Raw genomic sequence first — 20,655 nt, forward strand, 5'->3', positions numbered from 1 at the left:
TTAATAATGATTCAGAGGGTATGCATTTGTTTTGTGTGATTTTTTTCTTGATCTGTATTCTAGTTTACAATTTAAAAGTTCTGAAAAGAAAAGAAAAAGAAAGTGTCTGCTGCACAGTAGGCACTCAAAAGTTAACTTCTGTCTTTTTTTTTTTTTTTTTTTTTTTTTTTTGAGACAGAGTGAGACTCTTCAAAAAAAAAAAAAAAAAGTCCCCTTCATCTGTAAAATGGGTAAATGAAAAGATAACAGAAAGAATGTCCTTGTTGAAGCAGTAAAATATGAATTTTATTATATTTGAGCTCACGTCCTTTTTTTAATAGACCTATCTTTTAGAGCAGTTTTAGGTTCACAAATTGAGCATAAAGCACAGATACTTCCCATATCTCCCTGCCCCCATGTATGTATAGCTTCCCCCACTATCCTCCACCCAGCAGCAAGATTATATATTATTTGTTACAATCAGTGAATTTACATTGACACATCATTATTGACCAAAGTCCATGGTTTAAATTAGGCTTCACTCTTGGTGTGTATTCTATGGTTTTGGACAACTGTGCATGACATTTATCCACCGTTCTAGCGTCATACAGAAGAGTTTCACTGTGCTGAGAATCCCCTGTGCTCCACTTGTCCCTCCTCCCGCTTTCCCCTGTGGCAATCACTGATCTTTTTACTATTGCCATACTTTGACTTTTTCCAGCAGGTCTTATTGTTGGGATCATAGAGTATTTAGGTTGGCTTCTTCATTTTTTTTTTTTTTTTTTTTTTTTTAGAGACAGTGTCTCTCACTGTTTTGCCCAGGCTAGACTCCTTGGGACTATACAGGTGCATGCTACTGTGACTGGCTTCAAACTGGCTTATTTAACTGTCATATGCATTTTAGGTTCCTCCGTGACTTTTCATGGCTTGATAGCTCATTTCGTTTTTGCACTGAATAATATTCCATTCTCTGGACATACCAGTTTGTTTATCCATTCACCTACTGAAGACTATCTTAGTTGCTTCCACGTTTGGCAAGTATGAATAAAGCTGTTATAGATCATCTGTGTGCAGGTTTTATTATTTATTTATTTATTTATTTATTTATTTTTGTGAGACAGAGTCTCGCTCTGTCGCCCAGGCTGGAGTGCAGTGGTGTGATCTCACCTCACTACAAGCTCCGTGTCCCAGCTTCACGCCATTCTCCTGCCTCAGCCTCCCAGGTAGCTGGGACTACAGGCGCCCGCCACCACGCCCAGCTAATTTATTGTATTTTTAGTAGAGACAGGGTTTCACAGGATTTTAGCCAGGATGGTCTCGATCTCCTGACCTCGTGATCCACCCGCCTCGGCCTCCCAAAGTGCTGAGATCACAGGAGTGAGCCACTGCACCCGGTCATCTATGTGCAGGTTTTTGTGTGAATGTGTTTTCATCTCATTCGGGTAAATACCAAGGGAGTGTAATTAATGGATAGCATGGTAAGAGTGTGTTTAGGGCTGGGCATGGTGGCTCACGCCTGGGATTACAGTGCTTTGGGAGGCAGAGGCGGGAGGATCACTTGAGACCAGGAGTTTGAGACCAGCCTGGACAACATATTGAGACTTCTGTCTCCATGAAAAGTAAAAAAATTAGCTGGGTGGGGTGGTGTACACCTGTGGTCCCAGCTACTTGGGAGGCTGAGGTGGGAGGATCCCTTGAGCTTGCAAGGTCAAGGCTGCAATAAGCCTTGATCATGCCACTGCACTCCAGCCTGGATGACAGAGCAATACTTTGTCTCAAAAAAAAAAGTTTACTTTTGTGAGAAACCACCAAACTGTCTTCCAAAGTAGCCATACCATTTTGCATTCCCACCAGCAGTGAATGACATGAATGAATGAATGGTTTAATTTGCAATTCCCTAATGACGTATGATGTTGAGCATCTTTTTATACACTCACTTTCTATCTATATATCTTCTTTAGTGGGATGTCTGTTCTTATCTTTTGTCCATTTTTTAATTGTGTTGTTCATCTTCTTCTTGTAATTTAATTTTTTTTTTTTTGAGACAGTCTTTCTCTGTCACCCAGGCTGGAGTGCAGTGGTGCGCTCCACTCTCTGCAACCTCTGCCTCCCGGGTTCAATCGATTCTCCTGCCTCAGTTCCTGGAGTAGCTGGGATTATGGGTGTGCACAACCACACCCAGCTAATTTTTGTATATTCAGTAGAGACGGGGTTTCACCATGTTGGCCAGGCTGGTCTCGAACTCCTGACCTCAAATGATACACCCGCCTTGGCCTCCCAAAGTGCTGAGATTACAGGCATGAGCCACCATAGCCAGTTTTTGTTTCGTTTTGAGACAGAGTCTCGCCCAGGCAGGCTGGAGTACAGTGGTACGATCTCCACTCACTGCAACCTCCACCTCCTGGTTGAAGCCATTCTCCAGCCTCAGCCTCTCAAATAGCTGGGATTACAGGCATGTGCCACCAGGCCTAGCTACTTTTTGCATTTTTAGTAGAGACAGGGTTTCACCAAGTTGGCCAGGATGGTCTCGAACGCCTGACCTCAAATAATCCACCCACCTCAGTCTCCCAAAGTGCTGGGATTACAGGTGTGAGTCACTGTGCCCGGTCAGTAATTCTTTGTATTTTTTGGGTAATAGTCCCTTATCAGATATCTTTAATTTTTTTAATTTTTAAATTATTTTTATTTTTATTTTTTTGTGTGTGATGAAGTCTCCCTCTGTCACCCAGGATGGAGTATAGTGGCACAGTCTCAGGTCACTGCAACCTCTGCCTCCCAGGTTCCGGGTTCAAGTGATTTTCCCGCCTCAGCATCCCAAGTAGCTGGGATTACAGGCATCTACCACCATGCCTGGTTAATTTTTGTACTTTTTGTAGAGATGGGGTTTCACCATGTTGGCCAGGCTGGTCTTGAACTCTTGACCTCAGGTGATCTGCCTGCCTCGGCCTCCCAAAGTGCTGAGATTACAGGTGTGAGCCTCCACACCCAGCCAAAATACAATACATGTTTAGTAAATTACTGTTGAATGGAAAACTGAATGGGTGTTCTGAGTGAGGAGAAAGTCTAACCATGGGAATATGGAGAGAGGTGGGTTGAGTCCCTGACAGTAACCTTCATTCCAGCACCAGCTGGTCAGGCCCCTCTGAGACCCATGTGATTTCCAAATAGGATCAAGCAGCCCCTTCTGAGCCTGAGATTGACCTGGAGGTTCTCATGGATCTATCCACAGAGGAGCAGAAGACTCAGCTGGAGGTAGGATGGGGGCTAGAAGCTGGCCTTGGGTCAGAGGGAACGCAGACTCCCAGGTTCTGCCTCCTTTGGTGGAGTGGAGAGAACCAACCCAGAGGGGAGAATTCATGGCAGATTGGTGGGGACTTGTGGGAAAGTGCTGTGACTTGGGGCCCTCTCTGTGTTCTCCCCTATCTAGGCCATTCTTGGGAGCTGCCCTCGCCCCACAGAGGTAAGGGACGTTCTGCTGGTCTGGGGTAAGAGGAGGCCCAATGTGGGAGGCAGCTAATGAAGAGGAGTATTTGAAGGGAAGGCTTGACTGTGGGTCTTCTCCTTCTCTGGGGAGTTAGGGGTAGGGGAAGATTAGGGAGGGCAGGGTGAGGGGTGAACTGTGACCCCAAGCCTTGGTCTCACTCCTGTTTCTCCCTCAGGCTTTTATCTCCGAGCTGCTCAGTCAACTCAAGAAACTCCGGAGACTCAGCCGGCCTCAGAAATGAGCCTGAAAGACCATCTTTAGCAGCCTCAGCACTGCCAGGCCTGCCCTGAAACTCCAGATCCTGGCTAAGAGGGAAATAGCTCCTTGGGACACAAACCGGAAATGTGAACAAGGAGGGACATTTGCATACTCCTACTGTCTGTGCAGTCACAACTAGTTTCTGTCAGCTGGGCTCTCTGGGAGAGAGCTGGCTGTTGTCTGATGCCTTCCTTGGCAGCCAAGTGGATAAAACCTTTAGGAGCCCCAGCTCAATGGAGTGTGGAACATGTCTGTGCTGAGGGACAGGGAAGGGAGAGGATGAAGTGAAACACAGGAAGGCCACGACCTAAGTCACTAGGCTGTGCCCACACACCCCGTCCGTCCGTCCGTCCGTCCATCCATCCATCCACCCATCCATCCACCCAAAGGACTCGAGAATTCAAAGACGAGGGTCACAGCTCCACTTCAGAGAGATCACAATCTAGCAAGGCCAAGGGGCCAAGCAGACATTATCTGCCTAAGGTACACAGCCTCCTGGCATAATCAACAAGAGGGACGCCAATGGCAAACACTAGTTTCAAATCCTAGAGAGGAAGTAACAGGAAAAACCTAGCTGGATCCGAGAGCCTCAGAAAAGGCTCCTCCAACCACAAATGATGTAGGAGGTAGACCTCAGCCCGAGGGCTCCTTAGTGAGTTGGCTCCAGCCAGGGGCAGGAAGAGAAATAGCAGAGGTATGTAAAGGGTACATGCCGAGAGGTCAGGGGTCCAGTTAGGGCGCATCACTGGAAGAGAGATACTGAGACTGAATGGCAGGCAGGTTGGTACAGGAGCCCCAGGAGGTAGGGTCCTTTGCCAGTATGGCAGGAAGCAGGGTGTGTGCATTGTTCCAGCATGCATTGTGTGAGTAGTGGAGAGGCTGAGAAATCCAAGATGGTGGGGCCTGGTGGCTAAGTGGGGCTGCCCAGAGCTGGAGCACAGTTCAATTGAATGAATGCGCATGTTTACTTCCTGTGACGCCACCAGGATGGGTAGGGTTGCTCCTGCCTGGAGAAGTTCATAGGATGGCTCAACCTTTTCCCCCATTCCCCACAACTGTGCTTACAGCCTGCTCTGTTCCTGCCACCGCTCACAGGGCCCAGGCTCACAGGGTTGTAGAAATGAGATGCTAGGCCCAATGAATCAACATACTTTATTAGATCCACTAAGTGCCAAGGGAGGGCCCTGTGCCCCAGAGCCAGGTTACAGGGCTCACCCGTAGATTCAGTCTGGTCTGTCCCCATCATGCCTCTCACTTCCAGTCTGGGCTTCTAATAGGAGGGCCCCGACTTCTTCCCTCGGCCCTCCCAGTCATCTTCTCGAATAGAGAATCTTTCCTCATTCCAGGGACACCAAAGCTCAGGAAGGGGCCTATCCATCATCAGTAGAGCCAGACAAGTTCTCCCATCCGACGTCCTGTGGCTGGGCCCAGAAATGGGTGCCACTGCCTGTGGGACTGCCTTTCCAGGAGAACCAGGGTGTCCTCAGTGCTCTCGGCCTGCACGCGGAGGGGAGTAGGCAGATGTCTGATGCTCTTTAAGCTCAAAGGCATCATGGCCCTCTCTGTGGAACAAAGGGATACAAGTCAGGGATCCAGGCAGCCCTTGAGCCCTCCCACAGAACATTCCACCTGCACCCACCGGAAGCAGCGGGCACAGAAGAGGTCCCCGTCGCAGCCAGCGCAGCGTAGGGTGGCATCCTCATTGCAGATGCAGCACCAGGGGAGCTCCTCTTCCTCAGCCTCAGGCCTGGGGTCCACATCCTGGGCCTTCAGGGACCAGAGAGGAATAGAGGAAGTAAGGTACCCAGTGGGGTGTGGGAGCCACTGCAGGAGCAGACAGCCAGGCAGGAAGCAAGGCTGTGGGCGGCCTGGGGGTCTGCACCTGGGGCTTTTCTCACCTCAGGCTCTGGCCTTCGGGGTTGGGTCCGGGGTCGAGAAGCCTGCTCTGCAGGGATGTTAAAGCCACTTGCCTCATCCAGGGCAGCTTCTTCAGTGAGCTGCAGACAGGGTGAAGAGGTACCACTCCCTGCTCCAGGCCCAGGCCCTCCATCTCCCACTATTTCTGTGTGCTGTGGACTTAGCTTCTCAAACTCATCTTTTTCTTTACTTGTGGCTTGTGGCTGCTGATTCCCTATCTCCAGGGACCAGTGGGCGGGTCTGGGTCACAGGGACAGTGGGGGCCCAGTGAGAACTCCCAATGAGGCTCCCACACCCCACTGGGTACCTTACTTCCTCTATTCCTCTCTTGTCCCTGAAGGAGCTTCACAGTTACTGTCCAACCACAGTGGAGGTGGGGCAATGAGGCAGAGATGGGACAAGGGGTGGCAGGTGAGTAAGCCAGGCCCACCTGCTGCAGGACTCTCTGGATGGCTGTCTCCTCATCCTCGTCGTCATCACTGTCTGGGAGGCGGTAGTCTTGGAGGGTCACTTGAAGAGGGAGACGGGAACAGGGGAAGGAGGAGTGAGGGTGAGAGATTTCACATGAGTGGCTGTCCTCCTGCCTCCCAGAACTGGTTCGGTTCCCAGGGGCACTTATTTCAGAGCTGAGAAGCCTCTTCAGCTACCCTGATCAGACCTGTCCCTGCCTGCCCCAGCCCTGCCATCACTGAAGCAGGCCTGAGGGCTAGGTTGGAGGCAGGAGTGGAAACCTCAGCCCCTTAATGGACTGAAGGTCCCCTGCCCTCATGGCTGCCCCTGACTCCTCCTCACCCACTGCTTTGCTCTACCACCTTCCTTGTGGCTCTGGGCTGGGCTCAGCAGATCTCTGGGCACAAATACCCCCAGCACCTGACTCAGCCCTGCCAGGGAGGCCTTGATCAAGGGACACCAGTTAGCAGCTGCTCCCCAGCCTCACCTCTCTCGGGGTCCTGTCCCCGCAGTACGGCCAGTCGCTTGGCCAGGGCCAGAATCCGTTCCTGCCTTGTGTTCTCCTCCCGCAACTCAAGTGCTGCCTCAGCCAGCAGTCTGCTCTTCTCCTCCTCCAAGGACCAGCTGGCCTGCTTCTTGGAATTAGTGCTCCCTGGGCCACCCTGGTTGAGGTCATTCTGGAGAGAGGCAGCTGGAAGGGGTAATGCCATCAGAGAGGCAGAGACATCCCAAGATCTCTCCTTAGAAGCCAACGAGCCCATTTCTCAACGCTTTCTTTCTCTTAAATAATTTTCTTTTTTTTTTTGAGACGGAGTCTCGCTCTGTCACCAAGGCTGGAGTGCAGTGGTGCGATCTCAGCTCACTGCAACCTCCGCCTCCCGGATTCAAGCAATTCTCCTGCCTCAGCCTCCTGAGTAGCTGGGATTATAGGCACGTGCCCCCATGCCCGGCTAATTTTTGTACTTTTAGTAAAGACAGGGTTTCAACATGTTGGTCTCCAACTCCTGACCTTGTGATCCACCTGCCTCGGCCTCCCAAAGTGCTGGGATTACAGGCGTGAGTCATCACGCCTGGCCTTTCTCAACCCTGTCTAATCACAGATCATCAGCTTTTTGCTCAGCACTAGCGCCTATGGTTTCTATTACAAATAAAATCAGTATTCCTCCATTTTCCCAATTGTAAAAAACTAGTAATCTTAGCCATGTCTTTTCCAACCACATCCATCCCCATCTACCTGGTATTTTAACATTCTGTCCTGAGGGTGGGTGTCCTATGGTTTGAGAATCACTGCCCTAAAGGAACAAGACATGATGAGGCCAAGGTTCAGTCAGTCTCTTTGCCTTTTAGGGCAGGAATTAGCATTTCCTGGAATCAACACACAGAGGGCAATGAAGCCAAGAGCTTATATATCACTGGGCAGGAAGAATTTTACCACATTAGGTGTGGCTCTGACACAGTCACCTTCAGTTTAGTGTTTCAGAGCAAGAGGTTTAAAATCACAGCTTAGGTTTAAGTCTCATCTCTGCAGCTTAATGTCTGTGTGACCTTGGTCAAGTTCCTCAAGCTCACTAGGCCTGTTTCCTCATTTATAAAAAAGAATAGTATATACCTTATAAGATTTTTTTTTAAAAACAGGGTCTTGCTATGTTGCCCTGGCAGGTCTTAAACTCCCGGGTTCAAGCTATCCTCCTTCCTGCCTCTGCCTCCTTAAGTGTTTAGGATTACAGGCATGAGCCACCACACCTGGCCTCCTAAGATTATTGAGGCTATTCAATGAGATTGTGCCTCTAAAGCAGGATTTCTCAATCTTAGTTCTCTTGACACTTTGGACTGGGTAATTCTTCATTGTGATGTGCTGTCCTGTGACACAGTAGATTTAGTAGCATCCCTGGCTTCTATCCTCTAGGTGCCAGTAATATCCTGAGTTGTGACAACCAAAAAGTCTCTAAACGATGCCACAAGTAGCCTGGGGGGCAAAATCATCCTTTGTTGAAAAACACTGCTCTGAAGCCTTCAAACAGCACTGTCCAACAGAATGTTCTATGATGATGGAAACATTCCACATCATGTTCTATATCTGTGCTGCCCAAGATGGCAGCCATGAAGCCCATGTGGCTACTGAGCATTGAGATGTGGCTGGTGCTACTAAATAGCTTCTTCCTCCTTATCAACATCATGATTGCAGAGAATATTCACTGAGTACTCACTATGAGTCAGATACCATCCCAAGCACTTATTGGATTATCTCATTTACTCCTTGTGATTTCCCTAAGGTAGGTTTTTCCATACATATCTTCATTTTACACATGAGGAAAGTGAGACTTAGGTCAAGTAACTTGTCCAGCATCACACAGCTAATACGTGGTAGAACTGGGAATCACTGCCTGATTCTAAAGCCCGTGCACTTAAACACTAGACTTACACTGGCTCCCTTTGGAGTAAGCACTCAATGAATGGTAACTCTCATAATGTTGATCACTCTCTGACTTACATTCATCTCCCAGAGGGTGGACAGCAGAGCCTCTCCAGTCTGGGGAAAGAGGTGGGGCAGATTCCTAGGGAGCAAAGTGGAGGGGTTACCTGGGCCTCCTCCTTTCCAGCTTTCGATAGCCACCTCAGCTGCCAGCTGCGTTAGCAGATCCTGTGTCTGCTGGGCTTGGGTCCTGTTGTCTGGTGTGTGATGTGCCTGCCCAGATGAGGAAACCTCAGTGGAGAGCAGGGGTAGCCCAGAAGCAGTCTAGGTCAGGGATGGATGCTAAGGAGTTCTCAAAGCCCAGGGAAAGGAGAAGGATCCATGGCCCACAGAATCAAGTAGGTCTGGCAGTCCCCAACAGGACTGAGGGGCCACTTTTTCCTGCCCTACCCAATTGTGATGTTTGTCCCTGGTCCCCGGGTCTGGTAGCAGGCCTGAGGATCAGGAGGTAGGGGTGGGAGGCTTTGCCAACTCCTGCAAAGTACATAAAATACAAAGGTTGGTGCAAAAGTAACTGAGGTTTTTGCAATTAAAAGTAATGACAAAAACTGCAATTACTTTTGTACCACCCCAATACCTGTGTCTGGGCGTCTGCTGGACCTGTGTCTGGGCGTCTGCTGGACCTGTGTCTGGGCGTCTGCTGGGTCCTCCCCCTAGCACTCCCGCTTCTCTCCTAAGCCATAACACTCACCGGCTGGGGGGTTTGAGAAGGTAGAACTCTGCCCTGCAACGCTGCAAGTCGTGCCTCCATTTCCCGGGTGGAAGGGATGGAACCCTGACGTTCACCCTTTAGCGCAGCCAGTCGTGCCTCTATCTCTTCCTGTGAGGGGACTAACTCTGCAATTGGCACGGAGGGAGCCTTGTAAGGGCCAGAGGCATCTCAGTCCCAGAAGCCCTGGACTGTGTCCTCTAGGCAACCCCATCTGCCCCCGCTCACTGGGCTTGTTCTCCTGGCGGAGTCGTGCTAGGCGCTCGGCAATCATCTGGTCTTGTCGGGTCAGTCCCTGGCTCTGGGAAGTGCTGGGCTTCTGCTTGGCTTCCAAGGCTGCCACACGCCTGGCAGGATATGAGATAGAGGCTCTTGAAGAAGGCAGAGGGGAAGAGTGAAGGCACCCACTCACTGTTTCCCATTCAAATCGAATCATTTCTGGGCACCTAGGGAGGCCTCCAGTGGGCAATCTGCTGTGCCCCTCACTCATGCCACCCTGCAGCCCAACCTGGCTGACCAGCCAGAGGGTCCAGCTGAAAGGACAAGCTACATCTAGTGCCTGTCCTGGAGAGAGGGCTGAAGAGCTGCTTTACAAGCCCAGGAGGGCAGTCAGGAGCTGGACAGGAGAGCATTCTCCTGATTCTGTGCTCATTTCATCTAGAAGATTCAGGGAGGGTCTTTCCCTATGGCTCCCTTAGCCTTTCCCCAACCCTCTTTGTCTTTTTCTCTTCAGCACTTACTTCTTATAGTTCTGAGGTGGTGACCACTTGGAGGCATTGGCAGAAGATCCTCTACAGAGAAGAAATCTAGTGTTACAAGTCCTGCCATCCCACCAGGTAGTGCCCCCCACTCCAAACACTTCCTCGGCTGACTCTCGCCACAGAGTACCAAGCTGTGAGGGCTGGCCAGATGTCCACTGCCATACTTGACTGAACTTTCACCCATGCCTGCCTCTCACCTGGTCAGGACCTCGTGGCATTGCTTGCAGACTTTCTGTTGGGTGTTCCCAGTCCGAGGCACTGCTGCACTGAAGCTTAGGCAGCCTGAACAGAAGGCCCTGCCACAATTCTTACAGCCATACTACAAGAAACATGAAACAGGAGATCTACCTCTCACCTGCCCCTGCAGGCTGCTCCCAGGGACTCTCCAAGCACACACACAGAGAAGTCACTGAAGTTATGGCCAACTGCCGGGAGGAGGAAGAGGAGTGGGGCCCCTAAGGGGTGGAGAGTAAAGCAATTCCTCAGTTTCCAGCATCTTATTCAAGCCAAATGAAAGTTTATGCAAAATTCCCATGCTTTCTACCCTGTCTTCAATTCCCTGACCTAGGGGTGTAGAAGACAGATAGATAAAACCCAGTATTTCAGGCCACTGACTCTTCCACAAAGGAGAATCAGAGACAGGGCAGAGCCCATGCCTCCTCTGCTCTTGCAGAGATGGAGGGAGGCTTGGCTCAGGATGGGCTAACAATAGCCTCCATTTATTAAGCACTTACTATGTACCAGGCACTAAACCCAGTACTTAACATTCATCATGTGATTTATTCCTCACTATTTACACACATTATTTTACTTAATCTTGATGACAACCGTGATTATCCTTGTTTCGAGAGGGACAGAGAGGCTACATAACTTATCCAAACCAAGGTCACCCCCTCAGTAAGACAGCAGAGCTCAGATTTGAACCCTGACTCCAAAATCCAGGTTGGTAAACGCTACACAGTCTGCCTTCCTATGTGATACTAATTTACTCCCTCTGGTTCCCATCATCTCTTGGTCAGAATCCCTAGCCACAGCTGAGGCAGAGGGAGCCTGCAGTTTACCAGAGGAATCTGGCAGGTCTGTGATAAGGACAGGACAGCTACTCTTCACCATGGTGCCCCTGAATCAGAAAGAAGAAGTGTGGTAACCCAACTCGAGCGACCTGGAGAAGGGCGGGCTGCGGGATGGGGAAGGTTCAGAGCAGAGAGAGTAACGGGCTTGGTGTGATGGACACAGCGCTTCGGAGGAGCAGGGTGGAGAGAAAAAAACCGCCAGATGCTACACTGGGCCGACAGAAAAGAGTAGCGTTGCAAAAATGACGGCAGCGCGCTTTACAGTTTATAGGAAACTGTCAACCTAATGGACTTCAGTGGACCGTCACATAAACTCCGAAAGCGAGGGAATGTTAGTCCCATTTTACAGAAATGGAAACTGAGGATCAATGACTTGATCAAAACTACACAGCTGGAAAGAGGCTGTAAGATCAAGTTTTGGACGTTAAGTCCCGCGCTTTTCCCTCCTCTCCTCCCTGGCCCTGCAGCTTTCGGGGAGGGAAGACTCGCCTCCTTCTTGAAGAGGGTGAACTTGACAGCGCAGCCGTAGCACCTACTCTCCATGGTGGCTCCCAGCACCGCAGGATCTGCAGAGTTGAGGTCACGCCGGCCAAGTCCTGGGCCCCTTGTACCCTCACCCCAGCTCCGCCCTTCCCTTCCCTGCCCTGCCACGCCCTGCCCCGCCCCACACGCCCACTGGCACTGTCCGGCCGCGACCTAGAGCGGGGAATCCGGACGCTCCCCTGCAGCCAGCCTACGGCAGCGGCGGCAACGGGGGCTGCTGGGAGTCGTAGTTCATTCACGACTGCCAGCCTCCCTCAGAGTCAGTCAAGCCTGACTCAGAACACAATTCCCAGAGGGCTAGGCGCCACTCGGAGCCGGCAGTCCCCACGCGCGCTTAGACTCTTGGGAGTTGTAGTACGAATCCGTCAGGCCAGAACCATGGCAGTGACCAAGGAGCTCTTACAGATGGACCTGTACGCGCTGCTAGGCATTGAGGAGAAGGCAGCGGACAAAGAGGTGAGAATGGTGGCGAGGAAGGCTGATTCTGAGAGGTCTGGCGGCCCTTCCTGTCCTAGCGCCTCGGCCACGGCTGGTATCCGCTCTCCAGGTTCATTCAGGTCCTGGGCGGGGAGAGAGGGTCGGCCCTATGCCCTCCGCAGCGGGCTCCCAGACATTTCCTGGACGGTCCGAGGGCCTCAAGAGGAAGCGGGGAACAGAGGGCTCTTCGCGCCGGGTAGCTGTGCTCTCCCTGTGGCCCCTGTCTGCTAGAGGCCGCGGGGTGAGGCTGCGAGGGAACGCTAGCCTCCTCTGCGCTTGCGCAGTCTCGGCCTCCGTTTCCGCTTCTGCCTTGACTGTGACAAGAGGTGCCTCATTTAAGTCTCTTCTGCAGGCTGATTTAATTCCTCCACTTAGAGCCTAGGGCGAAAGAAAAGTCAGATCTCAAGGCCTCTTCACTCCCTTTTCATGCCCCCTTGCCAGTGTGACCGATGACCCTGCTGTCTCTATTTTCTTTTCCACTCTAGCCCATTGACTCTTTTCAGGTAGCTGATGCCCTTCTCAGCATGTGCTCGTTAGTGGGCTAAAAGCAGGAGGATCAGAAGGTTAAGGCAGACGGCCTAGAGTTCCATGCTACCTTAGTTGTTGATAAAAGATGCCAGGGAGTGAAACACTGATCAAGCTGGATTTAGGATTTCTGTTATCTCCCCCTGGATCATGGTGGTAGTTTTAACAATATAGGAAGGAGAGGCGTTCATCAAATGAAAATTAGTGCCCAACTGAGCCGAGATCGCGCCACTGCACTCCATCCTGGGCGGCAGAGCAAGACTCTCAAAAAAAAAAAAAAAAAAGAAGAAAGAAAGAAAATTAGTGCCCATTAGGCTGGGTGCAGTGGCTCACACTTCTAATCCCCGCACTTTGGGAGGCCGAGGCGGGCGGATCACGAGGTCAGGAGTTCGAGACCAGCCTGGCCAATATGGTGAAACCCCGTCTCTATTAAAAATACAAAAATTAGCCAGTCGTGGTGGCACGCACCAATAGCCTCAGCTACTCGGGAGGCTGAGGCAAGAGAATCGCTGGAACCCGGGAGGCGGAGGTTGCAGTGAGCCAAGATTGTGCCACTGCACTCCAGCCTGGGTGACAGAGCGAGACTCCGTCTCAAATTAAAAAAAAAAAAAAGGAAAAAAGAAAATTAGTGCCCACTATTGTCCCTGTACTTCTGGGCTGCCCTGCTCATGGGGTGAGTGAGCTTTTGAGAAGAGGAAGCTCTGGGGCAGAAAATCAGGGAGACCCAGGGGGTCCCTGAGAGATGCTGTCAACCTGCACAAATCTGTCCCCTGCAGCCGCAGTTGAAATCAGAAGTGGCCATGGGATGTCTATGAAGCATCAAAAGCATCTGCTCCACCTCTCTCATGTTTTAATATTTTAGGATTAATAATTCCTCACACCTGTATAATGCTTACTATGTCCTAGACAGTATTTTTTTTTTCCTGGATTGTATTCTAAGTGCTCTACGTTTGCAAATTATTATTTTTTAAATTCTTTATTTATTATTATTTTTTGAGATGGAGTCTTGCTCTGTCGCCCAGAGCTGGAGTGCAGTGGCGCGATCTCAGCTAATTGCAACTTCTGCCTCCCAGGTTCAAGTGATTCTCCTGCCTCAGCCTCCCGAGTAGCTGGGACTATAGGCATGCACCACCATGCCCGGCTAATTTTTTTTTTTTTTTTTTTCCGTGATCTTCCCACCTCGACCTCCCAAAGTGCTGGGATTACAGGTGTGAGCCACCATGCCCTGCCTGCAAATTATTTAATTAGTACTTTATTACTAGTGAGAAATTATTTGACATTTCACCCAAGATCCGAGTGGGAAATCTGGAGGGTTTTTGTTGTTTTTGTTTTTGTTTTTTTTTTTTTGAGATGGAGTCTCACTCTGATGCCCAGGCTGGAGTGCAGTGGTGCAATCTTGGCTCACTGCAACCTCTGCCTCCCAGGTTCAAGGAATTCTCCTGCCTCAGCCTCCTGAGCAGCTGGGATTACACATGTGCCACCACACCCAGCTAATTTTTGTGTTTTTATCAGAGACAGGGTTTCACCATGTTGGTCAGGCTGGTCTTGAACTCCTGACCTCAAGTGATCCACCGGCCTTGGCCTCCCAAAGTGCTGGGATTACAGGCGTGAGCTACTGTGCCCAACTGAAATCTAGAGTTTCTAACCCTGAACTTGAGAACTCCTGAGGAAGTCAGTTGGAAGCCATTCTCTATTAATTAGAGAAGTTACATAATCAGATTTTCTCTTTTTTATTCTAGTTTTTTAGAAAAGATCTCTGTCTCATTCAGGCTAGAATGCAGTGGCATAATCACAGCTCGCTGCAGCCTCGACTTCCTGGGCTTAAGTGAACCTACCTCAGCCTCCCATGTAGCTGGGACTGCAGGTGTGCATCATCATGCCTGGCTAATTTGTTTTGTGTGTTTTTTTTTCCCCAGAGATGGGGTCCAGCTGTGTTGCCCAGGCTGGTCTCAAACTCCTGGGCTCAAGTGATCCTCCTGCCTTGGTCTCCCAGAGTGCTGGGATTGCACGCGTGAGCCACTGTGCCCTGCCCATAATTGGATTTTAAAGAAAGTATTCAGCTGAATGTGATGGCTCACACCTGCAATTCCAGCACTTTAGGAGGCCAAGGTGGAAGGGATGCTTGAGGTCAGGAGTTTGAGACCAGCCTGGGAAACATAGTAAGACTCTGTCTCTCCACAGATATATATATAAAAAAAAAAAGCTGGGCAGGGTGTTACATGCCTGTAGTCCTCGCTACATGGAAGGCTGAGGTGGGAGGATCACTTGAGCCTGGGAAGTTGCAGTGAGCTATGATTTTGCCACTGCATTCCAGCCTGGATGACAGGGTGAGACCCTGCCTCTCTTAAAAAAGAAAAGAGAAAAGAAAAGAAAAAAGGAAAGAAAAGAAAATTCAACTGTAGTGTGCATAATGAAAATGGGTGGGGGTGGGAGGAATGGAAGACCTGCCACTAGGGCGTCAGGTGGGGCTGGTGTCTAGGCAAGAGATCAAGGTCTGAGCTGGGCCATAGTGACTGGGATCCAGTTCGAACTCAGATGAGATAAGGGATATGTGTGAAGCCTCTCTATAAAGCGTAACAGGTGCTGTTCCTGCCTTTTAGTAGGAGAGGCAAGATTCATGCATACAAGGGAGACATGGTAAGTTCCTTAAGAGGGGTACAAAGTGCTGTGGATGTTCAGTGTAGGCTGAGATTGCTTTTAGTTTGAGAGAAGGGATAAAGGAATTAGAGAAGGTATTTGGGGCCTTGAAGAATGAGCAGAGTTTGGACATGTGGAGATGGAGGCAGGGCATTCTAAGAAAGCAAATGTATATATTAATATGTACAGTCTATTTTGGAGCATAAGTAGGTGGCACCCTCAAAGAGGCCTTACCTATTTTCCTTTTTCATAGCAGCCAGTTCTCCTTTCTAGCACTTATTTCCATTTGCACTTTGGATACACTGGCTAGCTTCATGGCAACAGACACTTTTTGGTAGAAAGCAAGAGAGACCTAGGCCCTGGTGTCCCCTCACCATGGTTTAATACCTGTCATAGCCAACCTAGGTTGCTGTCACAGGGCAACCTAGAGGATACACAAACATTTCAAGTGTATACAAGGAAGAACTCCTAAACTGCTTGTCCAAATAGCCTAGGAGTTCTCAATTTGGCCTCTACAGAAAGGCTCCAGGAACTGGGTGTAGGAACCTCTGAAAATCATGTGTGATATTTTTTATGTCTTTATTCTGGAGGAGAGGAAGACATTGTTTTTTCTTTTTTCTTTTTTTTTTTTTTTTTTTTTTTTTGAGTCAGGGTCTCTCCCTGTTACCCATGCTGGAGTCAATGGCATGATTACTGCTCACTGCAAACTCCTTCTCCCGGCCTCAAGCAATCCTCCCACCTCAGCCTCAAAAGTAACTGGGACCACAGGTGTGCACCACCATGCCCGGCTAATTTTTGTATTTTTGTAGAGATGGGGTTCCACCATGTTGGCCAGGTTGGTCTTGAACTCCTGGGTTCAAGCGATCCTCCTGCCTTGGCCTCCGAAAAGTGTTGGGATTATAGGCATGAGCTACCACACCCAGCCAGAGGAGGGAATTTTAATTCAAAAAAGGTTACAGAAGCCCTGATGGAGGCCAAGCTCCCTGTGTTACTGATGGTGAAACTGCAGCTCCGAGAAGTTGGTTAGGGGCAGAATTGAGACTAGAACCCTAATGCCCTGATGCCCAGCTCAGGCCTCTGCTCCTTCTACTAAGGCTCCTGGCCCTGTCCAGCACGGTTCAGTGGTAGTGATGAGCCCCACTACCAAATTTAACTTGTGTTCAGACTACTTCTCTGAATCCCTAATCCATGTATCTATCTGCCTGTTTGATCCCTCCGTTTGGATGTTTCACAGCAGTCTAAATCTTACTACATCCAAAAATTGGCCAGGTACAGTGGCTTATGTCTGTAATCCCAGCACTTTGAGAGGCCTAGGCAGGCAGATCACCTGAGGTCAGGAGTTTGAGACCAGCTTGGCCAACAGGGTAAAATCCCATCTCTACTAAAAATACAAAAATTAACCAGACGCAGTGGCACGTGCCTGTAGTCCCAGCTACTGGGAGGCTGAGGCAGGAGAATCGCCTGAACCTGGGAGGCGGAGGTTGCAGTGAGCTGAGATTAAGTCACTGCACTCCAGCCTGGGTGACAGAGCTAGAATCTGTCTCAAAAAAAAAAAAAAAAAAAATTGAACTCTTTCAATTCTCTCTCCAAACCTGCTCCTTCCTTGGATTTCCCTATCGTATGGCACCACCATCCATCTAGTCAAGCTAGGAACCTGAAGTCATTCTCAGTACCTCCCTGTCCTCTCACGCATGCCATCTAGAACATCACCGGGTCCTGATGAGTCAGGCTCCCAAATAATCCTCAAACCTGTTCACCCTCTCTATTTCCACCACCACCACTCCAGCCCAGGCCCCCATCCACTCAGCTGAATGTTTCGAGGAGCCTGCCAACTTGTTTCTGCTTTCAGCCTGTTCCATTCTGACCTATTGGGCCTCTCCGATTCTCCTCACAGAAAATGGAATGATCTTACTACTCCCTGAAAACCCTATTTAGCACTTTTAATAAAATACTCAATAGAATTTCTTACCCCATTCATACATTTTCCTCTGCCAGGAATACCTTCGTCCCCTTCTGCTAATCTGAGTTGCTTTTACTTGTCCTTCAGAGCTCAGTTGAAATGGCATTCTCAGAGAAGCCTTGCCTATATTCTCTTTCATAGCAGCTGGTTTTTCTTTTTTCTAGCACTTATTTCAGTTTGCATTTATGTATTTATTTGTGTGATTATTTGTCTCATACCTTAATGCCCTCTGCACTTCTGCTTCTGAGGACCAGATCTGATTCAGGCTCTTCCGTAGCAGCCCCTTCCCTGGTGACTGGCACATAGTAGGTTCTCAATAAGTATTTGTTGAATGAACGAAGTAGTAGCTAAAGAGACCACTGCAACAACTTTACTTGAGAATCAGGAGACCAAGGGCAGTCACTGCCTCTCTCAGGGCCTGACTTTCCCCAAATGTAAAATGAAGGAGTAGGGCAAACCACAGTTTGAGGGGGCAAATGACCCATGACCTTTTTTTTTTGAGACAGAGTCTCGCTGTCACCCAGGCTAGAGTGTGGTGGTGTAATCTTGGCTCACTGCAACCTCTGCCTCCCGAGTTCAAGCAATTCTCTGCTTCAGTCTCCGGAGTAGCTGAGATTACAGGCACCCGCCACCACGCCCGGCTATTTTTTTTATTTTTAGTAGAGACGGGATTTCACCATCTTGGCCTGGCTGATCTTGAACTCCTGACCTCGTGATCTGCCTGCCTCGGCCTCCCAAAGTGCTAGGATTACAGGCGTGAGCCACCACACTCAGCCAACTTTTTTTTTTAATGGCTTATGTGCTAAGAATGGTTTTTACATGTTTAAATGATTGTAGAAAAAAAACACAGCTCGACAACCAAAAAACAAACAACTCAGTTAAAAAATGGCCAAGCCAGGAGTTTGAAGTTACAGTAAACTCTGATCATGCCACTGTGCTCCAGCCCGGGTGACAGAGTGAAACTCTGTCTGTAAAAAAATTTAAAAAAAGGAGGGTGGGGGGCGCAAAGAACCTCAATAGACATTTCTCCAAAGAAGATAATACAAATGGCCAATAAGCACATGAAAAGATGCTCAACTTCACTAGTCATTAGGTAAATGCAGATCAAAACCATTTTGAGTCCGGGCACGGTGGCTCACACCTGTAATCCCAGCACTTTGGGAGGCAGAGGCAGGTGGATCACCTGAGGTCAGGAGTTCAAGACCAGCCTGGCCAACATGGTGAAACCCCATCTCTACTAAAAACACAAAAATTAGCCGGGCGTAGTGGCAGGCGCCTGTAGTCTCATCTGCTCGAGGAGGCAGGAGAATCGCTTGAACCTGGGAGGCAGAGGTTGCAGTGAGCAGAGATCGTGCCACTGCACTCCAGCCTGGGCAACGGAGCAAGACTCCGTTTCAAAAAACAAACAAACAATGTTGTGATACCACTTCACACCCATTAAGATAGCTATTATGAAGACAAAAAAAAAGGCAAAAAAAACCCCTGGTGTGATGGCTTATGGAGAGGCTAAGGTGGGAGGATTGCTTGAGCCCAGGAGTTCCAGGCTACAGTGCGCTATGATTGTGCCATTGCCCTCCAGCCTGGGTGACAGAGCGAGACCTTGTCTCTAAAAATAAAAAGTAAAAAGAGAGAGAGAGAAATAAATGTTAGTGAGGATGTAGAGAAATTGGAGCCCTGTGCATTGCTGTGGTGCAGATACTGTTAAGATGGTATGATGATTCCTCAAAAAATTAAACATAGCATTACCATATGACTCAACAATTATCATATGATTCATATGGTAATTAAATATAGAAGTAATATGATCCAGCAACAGAAACAAACACAAAACAACAAAGGAGAATATACAGCAAAGACCTTATGTAGCTCCCTAAAATTTTTACTCTCTAGCCCTTTACAGAAAAATCTGCTCATCCCTGTTCAAGTTAGGGACAAGTTCCACTCTGCCTTTCTGTACACGGAAGGAGCCTTTCTGCCAATGTTCTTCCCTCATATCACAACAAACCTAGCAGGCCAGAAGTGGGCTGAACACCACCTTTCATGGGGATTTAACAATCAGCCATTCTCCTTGTTCCCCATCCAGCCCTAGACGAGACAGGCAGGGCATGGTGTGGGTTTTTTTTTTTTGTGGGAAAGCCTAAAGTTGAGGACCTGGGTTTCGGGTGGAAGTGCTCCTGGGGAGAGGATCCGTCTCCTGCTAGAGCCTGAAGCAGCGAGCGCCAAATTCTTACACACACACTCACAAGGCGGGGCACCACGCTGCCAGAATGAAGGGTTAAGTCGTGAGTTCACGCTGTTTGCAAACCTTCAAGAGAGATTCCAAAGTAATCTCAGGAATTACCTGGGTGACTGCGGTGGCCTTCGAATCCTTTTCCTATTTCTGTTCTTGATCCTCTTGATCCTCTTCACACAGCAGCCAGAGTGAGCCTTTAGAATGTGAATCAGATTTTGTCACCTCTGGTCACAACTCCCAGTGGCTTCTCACCAGTCCTAGAATGAAATCGGAAGTCCTTCCCCTGGCCCACGTGGCCCTTATTGCCTGTCCTGCATGTTCCCTGCCACCACTCTCCCCTTTGCTCACTGTGCTCCAGCCGCATCAGTCCTCCTCATCTTTCCTACAACATTGTGATAAACAGTATATTTAACACAAATTTTACTACTTACCATTTTCATCCTTTTTGATTATAGGATTCAGTGGCATTAAGTACATTTACATTGTTGTGCAGCCATCACCACCATCCATCTCTAGAACTTTTCCATCACTTCAAACTGAAACTCTGTACTCAACAAACAGTGATTCCCCGTTCCCTCCTCCCCCCAGCTACTGTGAACCACTCTTCTACTTTCTTTCTCTATATGAATTTGACTAGTCTATGAACCTCATGTAAGTGGAACCATGCAATATTTGTCCTTTTGTGTAGGCTTATTTCGCTTAATTAACATCATGCTTTCAAGGTTCAGCCATGTTGTAGCATGTGTCAGAGCTTCCTTCCTTTCTGAGGTTGAATAATATTCCATTTGATGTATATACCACATTGCGTTTATCCATTCATCTGTCGATGAATATTTTGGTTGTTTCCAGCTTTTGACTATTGTGAATAATGCTAGTATGAATGTGGGTTAGAAATCTGTTTGAGCCAGGTGCCGTGGCTCACACCTGTAATCCCAGCACTTTGGGAGGCCAAGGCTGGTAGACTGCCTGAAGTCAGGAGTTCAAGACCAGCCTGGCCAATATGGTGAAATCCTGACTCTACTAAAAATAGAAAAACTAGCCAGGCATGGTGGTGGGTGCCTGTAATCCCAGCTACCCAGGGGGGCTGAGGCAGGAGAATCGCTTGAACCCAGGAGGTGGAGGTTGCAGTGAGCCGAGATCATGCTACTGCCCTCCAGCCTGGGCAACAGAGCGAGA

At 49.1% G+C, this 20,655-nt stretch overlaps 3 protein-coding genes across 6 annotated transcripts in view; 2 read left to right on the plus strand and 1 right to left on the minus strand.

The window, feature by feature from the left end:
• The window catches only part of PPP1R14D (protein phosphatase 1, regulatory (inhibitor) subunit 14D), a 20,141-nt gene extending 16,192 nt beyond the window's left edge, over window positions 1-3,949 (plus strand). Inside the window, exons 2-5 of one of the 2 annotated variants that reach the window (XM_011932603.1) lie at window positions 2,024-2,141; window positions 3,148-3,231; window positions 3,407-3,439; window positions 3,639-3,949. In XM_011932603.1, the coding sequence (XP_011787993.1) occupies window positions 2,024-2,141; window positions 3,148-3,231; window positions 3,407-3,439; window positions 3,639-3,753 (350 nt within the window). In that variant the 3' untranslated portion in view covers window positions 3,754-3,949. The remainder of the gene's footprint in view (window positions 1-2,023; window positions 2,142-3,147; window positions 3,232-3,406; window positions 3,440-3,638) is intronic. The other variant, XM_011932604.1, reaches the window with a different exon arrangement.
• A 905-nt stretch (window positions 3,950-4,854) lies between these two features.
• ZFYVE19 (zinc finger, FYVE domain containing 19) lies at window positions 4,855-12,392 on the minus strand. 3 transcript variants are annotated; one of them, XM_011932611.1, is made up of 11 exons: window positions 11,801-12,392; window positions 10,229-10,350; window positions 10,011-10,061; window positions 9,499-9,617; window positions 9,253-9,398; window positions 8,669-8,774; window positions 6,576-6,779; window positions 6,069-6,148; window positions 5,620-5,718; window positions 5,361-5,488; window positions 4,855-5,283 (listed from the first exon to the last, which is right to left on the minus strand). In XM_011932611.1, exons 4-11 carry the CDS (start codon window positions 9,542-9,544, stop codon window positions 5,205-5,207), a joined length of 888 nt encoding a protein of 295 aa, XP_011788001.1. In that variant the 5' UTR covers window positions 9,545-9,617; window positions 10,011-10,061; window positions 10,229-10,350; window positions 11,801-12,392; the 3' UTR covers window positions 4,855-5,204. The 3 variants fall into 3 exon arrangements, with proteins under 3 accessions (XP_011788001.1, XP_011787999.1, XP_011788000.1); XM_011932609.1 differs by having other exon boundaries at window positions 11,594-12,392; XM_011932610.1 differs by lacking the exon at window positions 6,576-6,779 and having other exon boundaries at window positions 11,594-12,392.
• DNAJC17 (DnaJ (Hsp40) homolog, subfamily C, member 17) overlaps window positions 12,000-20,655 on the plus strand; it is a 49,211-nt gene continuing 40,555 nt past the window's right edge. Inside the window, exon 1 of the mRNA XM_011932607.1 lies at window positions 12,000-12,103. Within this exon, the coding sequence (XP_011787997.1) occupies window positions 12,026-12,103 (78 nt within the window). The 5' untranslated portion in view covers window positions 12,000-12,025. The remainder of the gene's footprint in view (window positions 12,104-20,655) is intronic.

Source organism: Colobus angolensis, unplaced genomic scaffold, assembly GCF_000951035.1.
Source record: "Colobus angolensis palliatus isolate OR3802 unplaced genomic scaffold, Cang.pa_1.0 Scaffold97, whole genome shotgun sequence".
Taxonomy (NCBI): domain Eukaryota; kingdom Metazoa; phylum Chordata; class Mammalia; order Primates; family Cercopithecidae; genus Colobus; species Colobus angolensis.

Bases quoted from the DNA above. Each gene is read 5' to 3' on its own strand.
- ZFYVE19 (XM_011932609.1), bottom strand. From the start codon at position 11,647: ATGGAGAGTAGGTGCTACGGCTGCGCTGTCAAGTTCACCCTCTTCAAG. The intron at 8,775-9,252 runs GTGAGTGTTATG...TCATCTGGGCAG, and splicing joins CTTCTCAAACCCCCCAGCCG to GCACATCACACACCAGACAA. The intron at 5,489-5,619 runs GTGAGAAAAGCC...TGGTCCCTGAAG, and splicing joins CCCGAAGGCCAGAGCCTGAG to GCCCAGGATGTGGACCCCAG.